The sequence below is a fragment of the Heliangelus exortis genome, chromosome 16 (genome assembly GCF_036169615.1).
Source record: "Heliangelus exortis chromosome 16, bHelExo1.hap1, whole genome shotgun sequence".
NCBI classification, from domain to species: domain Eukaryota; kingdom Metazoa; phylum Chordata; class Aves; order Apodiformes; family Trochilidae; genus Heliangelus; species Heliangelus exortis.
In genome coordinates this window covers 9,294,745-9,312,029 of record NC_092437.1, presented here as the reverse complement: position 1 = coordinate 9,312,029, position 17,285 = coordinate 9,294,745, and the positions used below count along the sequence as shown (strand labels likewise).

Here is a 17,285-nt window from a genome sequence, read left to right as displayed (position 1 = left end):
CTTCACACAAAAAGCAAACCAGAACAGGTGCAGAGGCTGGAACTTTGCCCTGCTTGCTCTCTGTTCTTTGGCAAAGAACATCATTACTTTACTTAAAATTTATTGAAACATCCCAACACTTTAAGGAGTCAGTCTGAAAGGAGAAGTGGTGGCATTTAAGTTAATCATTAGCTGTAGATCACCCAAGACACTAAATCAAGAATATGACAGCTGGCCAAACTAAGCTTTATCTGTATTCCTTCTGAAGAACACAGCAGAATTGATGCTATACCAGGGGCAGTAAAAAGACAGATTGTATTTTCTGTGCCCCTTGAATATGGGCTCCAGTGTGCAAGTACAGGGCAAAAAAAGTAGTGTCCCAATGATTTACATTTTCCAAGACAAGAAAAGCAAAGCAAGATTTTGTCCTTTTTTGTTAGTCAGAGGCACGAGAGAAAACCCCTTTTGGATTTTGTGCAGAAGGCTCAAAGAAAAGTCATGACCCTGATCTGCCAACATCAGTCACACCTCTGCCCAACAGATCAGAATCTCCCTCAGGCTGGGGTTCCATCCCACCTGTGTGGGGGAAAGACACCAGAGCAGCCAGAGAGCTAAGTCAAAAACATTGAGCTAAATTTTGCTTCATTGGACTCACCAGAAATACTTTGGGAAAGACTGCAGAAGGCCTTTTGCTGAAAGAAACATGCTTTTAGAGAGAGATCTGCAATGTACTTCTGTTGCAAAAGATCGTTTTGTGGGCAGGAAGAGGGAGCCTATTACCAGTATTATGGCTTGTTCCCAAAAAAACCACCAAGGAAAAGAAATATGCCAGCAGAGAAGTGATTATGTATGGAATGAGGGATGAAATGACAACAGAGATGTGAACTGTTTAAGGACCTGGTGGAAATGAAAAAAAGAAAAAAACTAGGAAGAGACTTAGTACTTAGTTTCCCTGAGGATATGAAGTCATTAATTACTGATAGAAAGGATCTGATTTGCTGACCATTTAGACACACAACTGCACTCTGCAATGATATGACTAATTTGCACACAATTATCCTGTTTCTCCACACACAGATTGAGTAATTGCTTGTGTAAGCCACAAGACAAATCTGCGTATTCCAGGGACCTGCTTTGCATGCTAAATTCCTACAACTGCGTGTCCAATGTAACTCTTCAGCCTGGCTTTGCACACACCTCTGCCTAAATCCAGAGATTACACCTGTGTGGAAAGCATCAGTAACAAACTCGTGCACTGGAACTGGCACAGAGTAACCTGGGGGAACACTTCCCAGTTGCTTCAGGATTAATTTATAGCAACAAAACCTGTGATGCAACCAGCTTAGGTGAATTAAGCAGGGACAGACAAAGCAGTAACTTTCTATAGCTGCCCCACTCACTCTTTTGGAGATCACCACCTCTGTGCCAGAGGACAACCACCAAACAGGTCCTTTAATGCCCTTATGGCTTTGCACAGTTCAGAGTCCCAGTGGAAACTGGGATCCCCTTCAGGTGAGCAAATGGTGGTGAAGAGAGCAGCACAGTTGAGGAGCAGGCAAAGGCAGAGCTTCTGCTACTCCTCCTCCAGAAATCCCAGTTTGATTATGGGATTAGTGATTATGGAATCTAAAGCCTGCACCTTCCTTCAGCATTTTTTGTTTACTCTCTAAACCATTTTTCACTTGTTTTGGGGCAGCATACATGAGCTGAGAGTCAGGACAGCATTCCACTTAGTGCTATATAAACACAGAACAAAAAGATGGAACTTCCTACAAGGAGTTATGAATTAAATAAATGACATCTATAACTCCTTGAAGTGGCATCACCATGTCCAAGTTATCTGGGCCATGATGCAAGTTTTCCAGAAGATAGAGCAAGCTAAGAAGTATTTCACAGCCGCTTTACAAGGAGCTCTTAAGAACATCTTTAAAAATAACTACTAAGTCAAGTGGGTTTCATTCATGGTCATTCATTCATAGCCAGAAGCTTTAGTAAATTTGTTCTTTGGCTTAGTGGACAAGCAAAAATAATGGAATTATACCTGTCCCAGTGTCCAGCAGGGAAGAAAGAGAGGCCAGACATCACTCTAGTGGAACCAGATGCACTTGCCTAGCATGATGCCTGGCTCATATTTCAGCAGGTAGATTGCATCTGCTAAAGCTGTTTTGACCATGGCTGCAGGTGTTAAATGAGACCATTCCTGGGATTGCAGGAAGTCTAAAGTTACTCCTATAGAATAACAGTGTGTGTGTAAACACACAGAGAACATAAGCGTATCAATTAGCAAAATGAGCCCTGATACCTGATGTGATCTGGAATGCAGCACATTTTGTCTTTGGTGGAAAAATCTCTTTATGAGGACAGCCCAAATGTGCTCTGCCCTGTCATGCTGAGCCACACGCAGGAAACCAGGAAGGAGTCAAAACAGATGCAATGAGTGGGAATCAATGTACCTGGAGTCAGCTACCAAGCCCACAACTTTGTCAAAATAAACCAAGAGTAAATGCCATTTTCCATCTCCTGCAAAGGCAAAAGCAGAGGCTGACATATCTGAGAGCTCTCATGGGACCACCACAGGGTCTTCAGAAGTCAGGGGAAACTGGGTCCACACAAACTCCTCATAGACACCTCCCAGTGCTGACATCAGTTATCTGAGTACATTGCAAAAAGTTGCAGGTACTTAACACTGAAAACCAGGAGTGCTGTGGCTCTGCCTTCCTCCTAGTGACAGGTAACACGTTTCAGAGACACAGCTTTTCTCAGCTACATGCTGCACAACTTGCTGAGATCAATCAGGCTCTTACCTTGGGAAGATTAGAGGCTAAGAATAACCACATGTTGACTAATCTAAGTTTAATTCAGCTCACTGGCAATAATCTTGAGGTAAAGTGAGGGGGCATTTGCTGCCAGAACACTGCTATTTTTTTATTTTTCATCTCGGTCTATCCTAACAAAAGCTATTCTTTCCGAAAACAAATTCATTCCTAAGTGACACCAGTCAAGATAATAACACTTAGATGCTCATGCATCTCAGTCTAAGGGCTGAGGAGAAAGAATTACAGTGAGCTTTGGCACAGGACTTCCTGAAGCTTTGTCCTTTGTGGAAAAGGAAGAGCTGGGACAACACAAAAGCTCCTTCCCCTGCCAAAGGAGGCTCAGGCTGGGACCAGCTCTGCAGTGGCTCCCTGGGAAGGAGAAGAGATCAGGGAAGCAGTCAAAGATGAAAAGCTCAAACGTGAAGGTCCTTACGTTCTGCCTGGTGTCCCTTGCTGGGATCAGCTGTGCTGGGCTGGCATCTTTGGGTCCCCTGTCCCCATCTGGTCCAGCCACTGTAAGGGACCCCATCACTGCAACAACCTCAGTGACCAGCTGGCTCTGCTAAGCATTAGGGACCTTTCATGGGGCACTACACACACTGGATGGCCTCTGCCTCAAGGACCCCTTCTGCAAAGGATAATAAACAAAGAAACAACAGCTCTCTTAGGTCAGGAAATCCCACCCCTGAGGCTGCTCTAGAGAAAGCCCTCAGCCACCAGCTCTGCTGCGCTCAGCCAAGGACACAAGTTCTGCTGCCAGTCACAACTTTCCTCTTGCCAGCAGAGGTAATACTGGGCTGGTCTAGGAAATTTCCCAACTTCTGCCTCCAGCCCATGTCCTGCACCAGTCAGCTTCAGAGGTAACAGCTCTGATACACTGACAGGCAGACTGGTGGAGTCACTGACACAAAATACACCTACCAAGTGGTGATACCTGCTCCAGTTTGCTTTACCTTTCCTGACCAGGTTTGCTCTTGCCTGTAACTGGGAGATCTTCTTATTTATTATTTCTTCTGCGTTGTTACATTTCAGTGTAGATTGATAACAGTACTTGCTGCACCAAGCAGTCATGAGGATTACCTAATTAATGTTTGTGAAACACTTGAAGATCCTTAGATGAAAAGAGCTAAGAAATGCAATATATAATTATCATGTATTATTAATAAACTTCTGGCACATAGACAGAAGAGGAGACAACCCTTCTTTTCCCTTTTCTTTTGTAAAAAAGATTTAATTTTCATACTATGAAGAACAGATTTGCCAAAAATGCACAAATAATTAAACAAGGAGTGAAAGCTCCTTCTTCCACTGCATTGACTGGGTTCTTTTGATAGCACACAGACATTGCCTCAGAAAGCAAGTTACACTCCTTTTCAATCCAGAGACTTTATGAACCCATATTTTTTGAGAATGGCCAGATACAGGGAAGTACAAGGGTGTTACAGTAATTACTAATGGAGGAAGAGGTCAAATGCACCAGTTACAAGTGGAGAGTTTGTTCATTGTGTGATTGCTACAATTTATTTAAAGCATGTGATGCAAAGAAATTGTGTGCAGAGCAATTAAGGGACATTTTGAAACAACCAGAAAAATTACAGCCGTGTGAATGAAGTTTTTCAGAGCACTGAATGTGCCAAATACAAATGAGATTCCCAGAACTATGAAGAAACCCAATCCAAGATGAATCCCTAGGCAGTTTCATGGAAGCATTAAACTCCTAATGTACTACAGCTGCCTCTTGGATGCTTATGGCTGGAATCCAGATGCACCAGAAGAAAAAAAAAAAAAGTTGTCCATGGATTAGGGGTGGATTACAACTCTGTTTCTTACTCCATCCCAGAGACTGAGAAGTCAGTCATGTTAGTCCCTACCTAAGCTATCCAAGGAAACTGGGATAATGGTGCTGCTCTCTTTCACAAGAGAGCCAAGAGAACAATCACACTGAAACACACTCAGATGCCACGGTGGAGAAAGCTAAGGACCACCAGATGCTGAATCACTGTAGAAAAGGATAGGACAGATGTAGTAATGTAAAAGGGTCCTCATGGAACCTTTTGGAGCTCCTCATGGAGCTTTGTGCCCCAACACGTTTCCATTCCCAGTTTACACCAGCATCAGATACCATTGAAACCAGCCAAGCAAAGCATACCTGGCATGTGGAAGAGATTTCCTGTGCCATGGAAAATGTGCTTGTTCAGCCCCACAACAGATTTTGGGTAGTAAGATTGAGACAGACCTCTTTTGTTCTTTTAGCAAAATCAGAATTTTTATAAAAGATACCCATGAGTAAACTAAAATTGGTCTAAAATAAAATTTTCTAAGTGTAATTGCGTTTTAGAAACATTGGTCCATCAGTACCAATCAGAACATTTCTGGTGTTTATGATGTTTATGCACAGCAAATACGATTTACAGCTCCATTTTGTTAAAAAATGAGCAAGAACAAATGGACTTAAAACAAAACTAATCTGTGCTTTTGGCTGGAGACAGCACAAATCCTAGTCCAAATAGCATTGAATAAGTTGAACACATAATAACTGGAACTGATTATACACCACAGGGAAAAAAAATTAACTTTAAAATAAATTGTTCCTTCCAGTTGATTTGACTTCTCACCCAACTTTTTTACTGACATAAATTTTTTAACAGATTAGATGGATGTCTGATGGATGTCAGTTTTACATGAGATTTGTCCATATGGGATTCAGGCACCAACAAGTGCTTCAGTTTTTCTTTGCTGTTGGTTTCTCCTGTCCAAACCCAGGGTTCAGACACATGACTAAGGAGCAGTGATTCCTTAAGGTCACTGTCCCCACGCTGCAGCTGCCAGCACTGCAGGAAGAGCCACAAAGGATTCACCAGCCTTGGACCAGTGGTCTACAATATTGGACCAGAAGAGCTGCCAACCCAGGAAAAAAAATCTCACAAGAGATGTTTGGGAGAGACATTCAAACAGGGAGAGGGGCAACATTCCTAAAACTGTTGATACACCTAAAACACACTGAAAGGAGCTCCCAAACTACCAAGAGCTCATGTTCTGACCAGTTACTGTTCCTCACCTTCACTGTTGCTATCAAAGGTGGCAAATGTTTTGTCTGAGGAGATACCATTCCTGGTACATTTTGAGTTGTTCATCACATTTGCTACACTCAAAGAGGAGCTGATTGCTAGGATTAGGAGGCTTTAATTGAAAAATGCATTCCTTATACAGGCTCATTTTGGTACAAAGTGATTACCACATGGAGAGAGGCAATTTTAAATATATTTGTGTGTATACATATCTATATATACAGTACTGGATATGTAGTATTATGAGTATAAAAAAGTATTGTGGAATTATATATGTATATAGCTAAGACACATACTCTTTCTATTCAAACCAGTGAGGCAGAACCCCTTCTACAGTCAGAATTGCAGAGAGGGCTGAAAATGCCCCAATGCAGAGCTTTGAGAACCTTTCCATTTTTCTGTAACCACTCATTCCTCAAACATGGCAAAGTTTTCCAGGCTGGACACACTTCATTAGAAATACTTGTGCTGAAACAGAGAGTTTTGATTTCTCACTTCACAGCCTTGGATAAACTTTCAGCAGCTGCCAGCACCTTTGCCTCTGTCACGTCACACTGTAGGCAGCAGGCACTGGAAGTTCAGCTTCACCATGAAAATGTTCTGGTAATACAGGACAGGGGGGAGCCAAGGACTTGTGTGTTACCCCCCCACAGCTCACCTTTGCCTTCTTCACTGACCTTGGGCAGCAATCACCTCTTCACTTTAAGATGGGGGATAATGCATATGCCAGAGGTTTGCCCTGGCCTTAAGTAATCCATCTTTTCAAAGCACTTTGAGAGCTTTGCTTGATGAGTACAGACATTATAATGCTCCTCTGTTCCCCTGACATTCAATGGGAGTTTTACCCTCCACAGACACAGGGCTGAGTCTGCTGGTGTTATTGGGGGACCTAGAAAATTAATTTGCTTGGAATATTTAAATGCTGGCATTTGGGGAAGGGCTGGAGCAGGTACAAAGGCACAGTGCGTGCACAGAGATGCTCAGCACTCTTTCAGGCTTGTTATGGAAGAAAGAGTAGAAATTTTTTATTAAAGATTAGAGAGACCTCACTGAGCCCTGCTGGTAAACATGCTCAGCTAGTGCCAGATTGTAAAAGAGACAGGAGAGGCCAGGAAAGGCTGTGACAGCAGAGGAAAACCAGAGACCAGACTGAGGAGGGAAGCTTACTACAAGGTTTACTTTTGCTGTACTGAGTAACAGAGAAAGCCAGGAGGTGACTATGTGGCTATTGTCCCGGGGACTAAACTTAGGGCAAGGTCTTCTTAAGGATAAAGAATGTCAAAGCTAAAGCAGCTCAGGCACAGAAGTTAAGCAGCAGGGCATGGGGCAGGGATCCCCAAGCTGCTGCCTTCTTGCAAGTCCGTGGCAGAGAGCAACACAGAGCTGATTTACCCACCCTGTCCTTGAAGCAGTTTCTCCCCGGGAAGCCAGGGACATCCAGCCCTGAGCTTGGCTGTCATCGTGCTCCCAGTCCTAGAGCCTCACATGGGAAGCCACTCCAGCTCCTGATGGAGCTGAGGTGCTAGATCTAAAACAAAATCAGCAACTCTCATAAGAGTAAGGGTCTGATCCTCATCTGCCTTAACGCAGTAGGAGCAGTGACAACCTATAACTTCCATGTATAGCTTCTTCAGAGAAGGCTAATATTAACATCTTGCTCATACTCACTGGCCACACTGTGCCTCTTCTGTTGCTGCCAGATATCTCCGTGGAATAAATCATATTGACTGTGTTTATTATAAGAACTAAGTGATCAGCTGTGAACTTTCTTTGACATAAATATTTTGCCATTAGCAGTGACAAATAGCAATGCTCACGTTGTAAAAGTAACATCGGATTTTTCCTCTCCATGGGGGCATTTACGCTGAGAGAAGTCAGAAGGAAATTGTGATGATTGGGATCAAGTGGAACTGGCAAAAGTAGAAACATGATGGCAAAGACATTTATCCCATTGTGTAAAAAGAGTTAAATTAAAAAATTGTTTTAAGAAATTAAAATAATTAATTCTTCTCTAACTCAGGACTGCCCCTGCCCACCAGGCTGGACTCAGCAGCACCTGGCAGTGCTCTGTACCTGCACCTTGGGAACTTTTCACCACACTGGCAGTTCCTGGGTGGATCAGGCCCAGGTCTCTTCATCTGAATCCCATTATAACTAAACCTCCACAGTTACAGCTGAACAAAACAGGGATTTTCCATTCTTGCAAACTTTCCTACATTTCTGACTGGTGCTGTAGGCGCCTTAAGCCACGTCTGCTCACAGGCTGAGCAGGGTGGGGGAACACTGAGCAGCGAAGGGAATTAATTTCTCAGAGAGATTTTTCAAAGGTACAAATGAGAGCTGGTGCTTTAAAAATAGCATCAGCTATACTTCAATAGCACACATCCTCTAAGGAATTCAGCCTGAGCACATGGGCTTATCACTTCCCTCCTGAGGCAGGCAAGCAATCTCACCCAGGTGGGGATGCTCAGGGAGGACCACAAGCTTCTTCCAGGCTCTCCTAGCAGAAACTTTCAGTCAAGTTAAAAATCCAGACATATGCCTAAAAATTCATGTTTATGCACACTCTACTTCATGGACTGTATGGCAAGTACATCAAAAGAACTTGTAAAAAGTGTGTAAATTTTTGTAAATTTACATCTGTAAAAAGGTGTAAAAATTTTAAATTTCCTTGTATAAAATTCTTTAGAGACTACAGACCTGCAGGCTCAGACTGTAAAGTGCTGAACCCAAACCACTTTCAGGCAGGAAATGCCAGGCAGCAGCCTGGATGCAAGAGCTCTTCAGGGCTGCAGTAACTGGTCTGAGGGAAGGTCCATTTCTGAAGGGTGAGGATCCCACCTGCAGAGCTCAGAACAAGCTGGTTGCTGGCAGATGCAGGAAATAACACAGAGGGTTGCATCAGGGCTGTGGGAGACTAAGAAGCCAATGGTATGCACTGACTAGGGTGTCTCCCATGTTACAAGAACTTCATCAAGATTCTTTAGAGCCAGGAAAGAATTACAGGACATAATTGCCAGCTTGGTTATGCTACTGGAGGGGGTGGGGGGTTCCCTGCAAAAAAACTGAGAGTTTAGGAAGGTTGTAATGCAGAGGAGTTCTGGGAACGGGCAGGACACATTGTGGGAAGGTCATTGGTGAGCAGAAGACATGTTGCAGGGAACTGAAAGTAGGAATTAGGGCTCCCTAGACAGAAGATTTGAGAATGACTGTGAGGGTAAATCCTCAGAAAGGAGCTGGAGCATGAAAAGGGATTGATACAGAACAGCAATCATCTGTGTCCATGGGAGAGTGCTGTGCTAGAAACACAGCAATAAGCTATAGACCAAAGTACAAAATCCCTGAAACCAGGGGAAAGCCTTTGGAATGAGACTCTGCTTTTGAGGATGTCTGAAGACAAGAGTTTACTTTGGATGAAGGGAAAAATTCTCATATATATATATATATATATATATATATATATATATATATATATATAGCAGAAAAGCCAAGGCAGTAGCTGCAGCAGAAAAATGAAAGTCAGAGATGCAAGCAAAATATGGGCAACCTGGTTTTAGCAGACAGCATCAACATCTGCCCAGGGATAGGAATCTCAGAGACAGACAGGACACAGCTAAGACGTGACCCTTGCAGTCAGGGAGAGGAGTTTCCTCTGCTGAATGCTAAATTCAGGCAGGTTTAGACATGAATGAAAACTGCATGCCATAAGGGAGGGCCAGGAATAGAAAGCCCATGTGGGGGAAGAGCGCTCTAGATGGAGTGAATGCATCTCCAAGAGGCTTTATCATTCTTATTTTGTCACTACTATCAACAATAATAAGAGCTTACAGAGCAGCCTCCCCAATCCCCAAGCAGTGCATCCAGAGATTAGCAGCAGAGAGCAGTGGGCAGCTCTAGAAAAGCTGTTCAACAAATGTAGAGGCATGCATAATAAGATTACTGAATTGGAGTTGCATGTTTTCAAGGATAAATGCAATATTATAGCACTGGCAAAGACATAGTAGGAACTGGGGAAAGGCTAAGAAACACCCTGCCAGAATGGAGGGATTCCTGCAGCTGAGCTCCCAACAGGACAGGGACAAGTGGGAAATGGAGGCAGGGAGGAGGAGAGGAAGTGCACATCCTACTTGACATGCAGATATGCAGAGAAGCTTTTTGGAAAGTGGGTGATGTCATCGTGTTTTTCTCAGCCTTCAGGACAGCAAGAGAAAAATAGATGAAACCAGCACATGCAGAGGAGTCTGTAAGTCGAGCAGACTTCCCCTCCTCAGCCCACCTTCCCTCTACCCCCATCATGCAACTCTAATTGCTCAAATATTGATCAGGGAAATAATTTGGGACTAAAAGAAAAAAGGATTTCTTTTCCTGTTAAGAGGCAGAAAGGGCAATGCTCTTGCAGAGCTGCTGGAAAGGTCAGGGTGATCAGGGGATTCCCAAGACCATGTAAATTAATTAAGATGTTGAGTTTGTCTTATTTGTTTATAGTGGCAAGCAAGCAACAACTGCAATCTGTGATTCTACAGGATACCAAGAAGTCCCATTGGAATTACAGTCTGAATGGTTCTCCCAAGGGGCACAAACATCTCACCAGGCAGGCAAGATACCCACAGATCCTAACTAGCTTGGTTGTTAGGATGTTCCAACTGCTGCAGGGGGAACTTCTACTGTGGAAATCCAGGGCTGCTGGCTGGGTTTTGAGCAAGAGAAATTCTCCTATGCTGCCCAGGCTGCCCAGGCTTAGCCTTGGTGAGGGAAAGGAAAATTAGGATTAAAAACCCAAGGCAGAGTGCTGGAGAGCATCTAACCACTATTGCCCTAAACAAGGACACCAAGCCCAGAGAAAAAGCAGCAATCCTGCTCAGCTTCTGGAGAGCTGCTTTTCTTTCCCTAGGAAAGGAAAGCTACCAGGCAACAAAAATACAATAGCTCCTCCAGAAAGTACCAGCACCTCATCCTCATCTAGGGGAAATGCAGAAAGAAGTGAACATCAGAGTCTTCTATGGTTAAAAATAGATGATGTGAGTGCAAAGTACAGAAAGGATATTATTTAAAAAACAAACAAAAAACCCCAACTACCAAACTATTCAGGGAGATTGGGAGAATGATAAAAATAAGCAGGAACATGCAAAAACAGTGATCACAGGAAGAGGAGGAGGCATCCATAAAGACTGCAGTGAGTATCTCTCAGGGATAGACAGGCAAATACAGTCGAAGGAAGCAGGAGAAACTGATCCTTTAAAAGATCTTGTCAGTCTGGAGAGAGACAAATGAAGAGTTCTGGTAAGTAACTGCCTGTTAAATGTTTTTTCACTTGGTAGACTGCTCAAATTTGTGCAGAGAAGTTTTCCCATTAGGCAAAATGAGTGCAGGGAGTACAGCACAGCAAATGCCTCAAATTCAATGGGCTGTTGAAGAGAAATAATTTAGGTGCCTGTTGCACATTCTGACCCTGGGGAAGAGCTGAGTGCTGCCCCATGGCTCTGCTGCACCTTGCACAAGGAGGGCAAAGCTTCAGTTACAGCTGCAAGGGACCACAGCTTTGTAGGAAAGGAGCAGACCTCCTCCTGCTTATGCTGGGGGGCAATGAGGCAGCAAGCCTGGGGCTTTAACAGCTGTCTGCTGCCTCGTTGGAGAGATCTGGAGCTTCTCAAAGGGTGAGTATGATAAAATCTAACACAGCTCTTTCCTGTCACATACAGAGTGAAGCACAGCACATAAATAAGATGCTGCTTGCCATAAGGTGGTTAGTTTAAAAGTATTAGTTAAAAGATATGGGCAAGTCCACAGTGGATAAAAGAGAACAAAAATTGAGGTCTGGAGGATTCTTCATCTTATTTAAATGCTGTTTTCCACCCTGAGGTAGATCACATAATTGATTTGGAAAAACAAAAAATAAAAAACCACGAAATAAAACTCACACTCTCAGTATTTAACCCATCCCAGTATAATCATGAGAAGCTCTGCAGTAAGCTGCTATGGAGGAGTAGAGTTAAAATGTTAAAACAAACTATGCTGACACCCAGGAGTAAAGCCCTCCTTGCTGGTGGCAAGAGTTAGTTAAATTTGAATGGAAAAAACCTTTGCATCAAGTGGCACAAGTCTGAAGAAAAGTGAGAGGAGTCCACATTTTCACAATTATTTTAGGTCCTTCAGTGTCAGTCATTAAGCCTCAGATTAGTTTACTTTATTTCCTTCCTATAAGGACAGTTTGAGCTCCCAGACCTGGCAAAGCAGAGGGAGTCTGGCTACAGGAAAGGAGACAAGTTCCTGGAGGCCGCAGCATCAGCGCTTCCCTGAGCAGACAGCTGGGGAAAGCTGGCCAGGAGCTATCAGGCAGAGGCTCAGATTTCGAAAATGCAGCTTGAAAGAGAGCCTGGGCACAGCTGGTTAGGTCAGATAACGGGTCAGGCTGCCAAGTCCCTCTCCTCGTGTCCTTCCATCAAAAGTTGAAGACTGGATCCAGCCTATTTTCTATGTGGAATGACTTCTCCTGAAGGTGATCAAAGCAAAGGACATACCCTGGCATGAGAGAAAAGCTATCCCCCAGCAGGGAGAAAATCGGATAAAGAATAGGCTTAGCAGCCTATCCCTGCCTGGTAAGCTAATTGTTCATCATGCCCATTTTCCTTGCTGCACTTGAAAGTAGTTGAAATCCAGGTTTGAGAACTGGTGGAATACTTGAGGTCTGACAAGACACAGCACCATTTTTGTTACAGTAACCAAGTCACAGAATGGTAGCTTCAAATGAGAAGGGTAAGAATACATTACCATTCACTCTCAATTAATCCAGAGCCTGCAATGCTGAATGCACTTACTCTGAGAATTTTCTCAGAAAATGAAGCTAGAGTGCATTTCATTTATAAATCACAAAAGACACTTATTTGGCAAGAATGACCCCTGCTCATATACAATAAATCATGAGCATCAAAAGACTAATGGATTTTGAGTCAGTGCCACAGACAGCAAAGCCTGGGGCCTGTGGTTCAGGATTCCAGGACTGTGCCAAAGGAGCCTTATAAATGCATTCAGCACAGTGTCATCCGTGCCACTGGAGAGAAAGAGACGTTCTGAGCCTCCGTTTGTCATTAAAAAAGTGATAAACGGTTCAGCAGCCGACCATGTCTCTTTCTCCTGCTGCCAGAATGAGCTATTTAGCTCCACACTTCATAAAATCCCTTCCCCAAACTTTCACACGTACTCTTGGTTCACAATGTGCAAAATTTCAATAAGAGAAAAGAGAGGGAAAGTCATGGTCTGTTTTCACAAGTAGCTCACCAGAGCCAGGCTCCCTAAGGGAGGGAGCTATGGTTTGCATTTGCAAGTGTACTCACAACAGGAAAGAGATAATAAAGAGGTACCTGTGGCCTCTCTTCCTACTTCTTTGCCATATTGTAAGGGTGCTGGTACATAGAAAATTCAAGTTTTGGTCCCTACTGCTCAATCTCTTACGCTTTTCAGTTATTCATCCCACCGTTTTCAACCTCTCCCCCTTTCACTTTTGTCCCCATGGTTACTGAATCATTGTGTTCAGATATTTTCCTCCCTAAAGAATATGTGACTAACATGAGACAGCTAAATTATGGGAGCCAACTCTGACACTGGTTTCTCCTAACATGGATCTTAGATCTGTTGCACCAACTTCAGAGTAAGCAGCACTTCAACTATTGACAGAGACTGAGCTGCAGCAGTATTGCATGGGGAAACTTGAAAGAGGCTGGAATCAGGTAAAGGAAAAATTCAAGTGCTAGCTTTAGTGGACCCACAGCCTAAGAGCACATGATATAAATAACTAGATGTATTTTACCACAGCATTTTAAAGTAAGCACTAGGAGGGAAGGTAATATTTCCTGACTGGACCTGGGTCTGAGAATTCAAGTCAGTTTTGTCTTCTTAACAGCCAGTTTGGTTAAGCAGTAGGAGACATGCATGGTTTAGGCCAAAGGAAATTGCTATGACAAAATGCACCAAGACAGGCCACTGGGTAACAAGTGCTTGAACCTTCAGACACAGCAAACAGTGTGTGCTGACCCAGAGTCAGTGGAGCAGCCTAGACTGTCCCAGGGAAGCTCAAACCAGATCTCTTCCAAACTACTCAAAAACAAGATACATTAAACCTTGTTTGCATCCAGGAGACCTCTCCCCTTCACTCACATCATCCATACAGCCACAAGTGCCCATATGCTAAATCAAGGCTAACAGGACAATACCTCATGGAAGCATCACCACAGTCATAAGCCAATACAGACAAGACTCAAGAAAAAAATGTGAAGATCTTACCTTGGCCGCTACGGAGGAGTTGGGCTTCTCCAGGAGGTCCCAGAGCTTTTTCCGTTTTTCAGCACAGCAAGTGTTATCAAATTCCTCCCCTTCCCTTTCCCTCAGTGTCTCAGCTTCTCTCTTCAGCTCCTCATTCATCTGCTCCTTCTTCTGGTGGTAGCGGGCCTGGCAGCAAGACTCCAGGTAGATCTCATCCACCCCCCAGTAGTCCAGCTCTTGGCTGAAGGACAAGGCGCACATCTCCTCCATCATGTGCAGCTTGCCGGTACGGTAGAAGTTCAAGATTGAGGTGAATGCCCCGGGATGCCTGTCGAAAAAGTACTCGTTCTCCTCCAGGTTGTAGTCATCACAGATCTCCATGAGGGAGTCGTGTGTGTTGCAGTCTCTGAGCTTACCCAGCCTGGTCCGTGGCAACCTGTCCAAGGTCCGCCAGAGAACCTCGTGGGCCAACCCCCCCACGTTGAGCTTGACCCTTCGGGAGCAGGCCTTGCTCCTGACGATCTCCGTGGGGTCCGGAGGCAAAGAGGTAGTAGAGCGAGATCCATGCTTATTCATCCCCAGAGGCATCGCTGGTCCCCCTCAGGCTGGACGCTCCAAGGTGCGGCGTGGGGCAGGGCGCTCAGGGGCCGGCTCTCCTCACCTCTCCTTCCCCTCCATGCCCCAGAGCTGCAAGAGAGGCCAGGCCGACCATGGGTCCCCGCCCGCTGACTCGCTCCGAGCCCCTGACCCCCCTCCCGGCCCGCGCTAATCTGCTGCGGGGGTGGCGGCTCTGTCCTCCCGCACGGTGCTGAACCGCGCTCCGCGTCCCTCGGCCGGGCGGGCGGGAAGGCGCTGTCCGCGCCCGCGGTTCTGAAGGCCGCCCGCTACCACGTGTCGGTGCGGGAGCTGCCTCCGAGCTCCCCCGGGCGGCGGCCGGGTGACCCCCCCCCTCATCCTTCGACTCTCCACGGGAGGGTCTCCTGAGCACCCCGGCCGAGGGACCTGTGGAGGCTGGGCACGGCCTCTGCTAGCAAAGGGCTGGGAACCGCTGCCTGGTACGGAGCTCTCCCCACCACCACTCAGCACTGAGCCGGGCCTCTAGCCAGAGGTGCGCTGGCACTTTGTCCCCCATCCCGGAGCACCGGCCCCGCCACCGCCGTCCCCCGGGCAGCCGGCCCCGCCGCCGCTCCCTCCCGCAGAGGGGCCCTGCCAGACCGTGGACGCTGGACCCCGCAAGTGCCCCTGTGACCCACCCGGGACGGCCCCGCTCCTGACGGTGGCTCCCGCCCTACCCAGCTGTGGAGTCCTCAAGGGAGACGAGGAGGGTTTTTATAACTCCAGCCTTGCAAATTTCCCCGAGGAAAGAGCCAGGGAAAGGAAAAGCGGCTATTTCCAGCCACTCTAACGACGCACTCTACCTCTCTGGGTTGTCTAGAGACAGCCCCACACTCACTCCACGCCGACCCTGAGTAACAAAGAAACCAACGAAAATCGGAATAAGGAAAAAAACCCGAGCCTTCCTTGCGAAGCAGGGTGGCTTCTGACAGCCCTGAGCACTGTTGCTTACACAAGATGGCACGAAGAGAAACCCCGGCGCAGAAAGAAACGGCTCCTTCATGCCCAGCCAGCGCAGCTCCGGGGACTCTGCCCCTCTGCCCGACGATCCAGCACCCCCCAGCCCCAAAACCTAAATACCCCCGGCCGCCTCCAGGCCGCCGCTGCAGCACACGAGGAAAGGTTCCCCTCCCTCGGCCGGAGCCCGGCCCGCACCTACCTCCTCCTGCGGGCTCCCAGCGAGGCGGTGCGGGGCTGTGCGGGGCCGAGGGCGGCTACATCCTGCGGCGGGGCGGGCAGCAGGGGCGGCCCCGCTCGCATCCCCCCGCGGGCTGTCTCAAGGCGGAGGGATGGCGGCCGCGCTGCCGGTGTCCACGGAGCCCGGGGGGAGGGGAATGGAAAGGAGGTAAATCGGATCCCGCGGCAGGAAGCTTTCCAAGGCCTTCGCGCGGCTGCGGTTCCTCACTCCTGCCCACAGTCAACGCCGAAGCCGCATCTGCCCCCGCCCCCCAGCCCTCTCTCCGTACAGACACAAAGGAAAAGCTCCGGTGCTTCCTTCTGCTGCCTGGGAACGGAGATCAACAAGTCTAGTCTGAACCTCCAGCTTTTCCCTGCAATTCTGTCTCGGAGTTGTGTGGAGTGGATTGGAAGTTGGGGGTGGAAGAGAGGAAGGGAGCTCCACCGTGAGCTGGGATGCAGCATTGCAGGGAAGGTTAACCCTTTCCTGACCGGGCCCCGCAGCCCCCGGGATGATGTGCGGCGGGGTAGGCGCCTGGAACAGACCCAGCATCGGGGGGAGAGCCGCAGCACCCCTCCTTAGGAGGATGGGGCTGTTCCCACCATCCCCCAGCTACTGGTGGTATCATCCATGAAAATAGGAGCGGGGATTGGTGCCAGGAGAAAAATGATGAGCAGAGAGCGCCGAGAAACCCAGCAGGGGCCCTATTGATTCCCAGGATCTGCCGCTGAGCCCAGGAGCAGCTGAGCTCACTGAGGCAAAGCATCACTGTACCAGGAGGGAACTGGGCCCTCGGCCTCACCCTGGCAGCCCCTCATCAAAAGAAAGAGGCTGCCCACAGGTTGGGTGCAGATACCCTGGCAGATACAGAGGGGAGGAATATCTGCTGATGATTGGGACCATAAGCGTAACAAAAAGGAGCACTTACTAACCTGAAATAACAGTAGAAGCAGAGAAAAGAGTAACTCACCCAGGCAACAGCATTGAAAAGGATCCCTCTGCCAGTCCATCCTCCTTCCCTTCCTCTTTCACCACTAAAAGGGGAAATAGACCCCACCTGGAGCTCCATTAGCACCACTTAATGGGTGTGTTTGCACCCAGTTCACCTGCTTAGGCTGGTATACCAGAGGTGCCAAGTCATGCTCCTGAGCCTTTCCTCCTCTTACATTACTCTCAGGGCTGCTTTTCCACATTTTCAATGCTTCTCTCCCACCTGTCTCCCATTGCCCAGCATACACAATGTTATGTTGCTATCTTTGGTGTTTGAACATCCATGTTTTTCTTAGTGAGGGCTTTTGTGAGATCCCAAGCAGTGTTTTTGTGGCCAGGCCTTTCCCTACCCAATACCTCCCAAACTGTGTACCACTTGTATAT

General features: G+C 46.7%; 1 protein-coding gene across 1 annotated transcript in view; it reads right to left on the bottom strand.

Moving 5' to 3' along the window:
* Nucleotides 1-16,321, bottom strand: part of KCNB1 (potassium voltage-gated channel subfamily B member 1) — a 123,820-nt gene extending 107,499 nt beyond the window's left edge. The window contains exons 1-2 of the mRNA XM_071759521.1: nt 15,894-16,321; nt 14,141-14,806 (exon numbers count right to left, since the gene is read on the bottom strand). Coding sequence (XP_071615622.1) covers nt 14,141-14,707 — 567 coding nt within the window. The 5' untranslated portion in view covers nt 14,708-14,806; nt 15,894-16,321. The remainder of the gene's footprint in view (nt 1-14,140; nt 14,807-15,893) is intronic.
* Nucleotides 16,322-17,285: the final 964 nt, after the last annotated feature.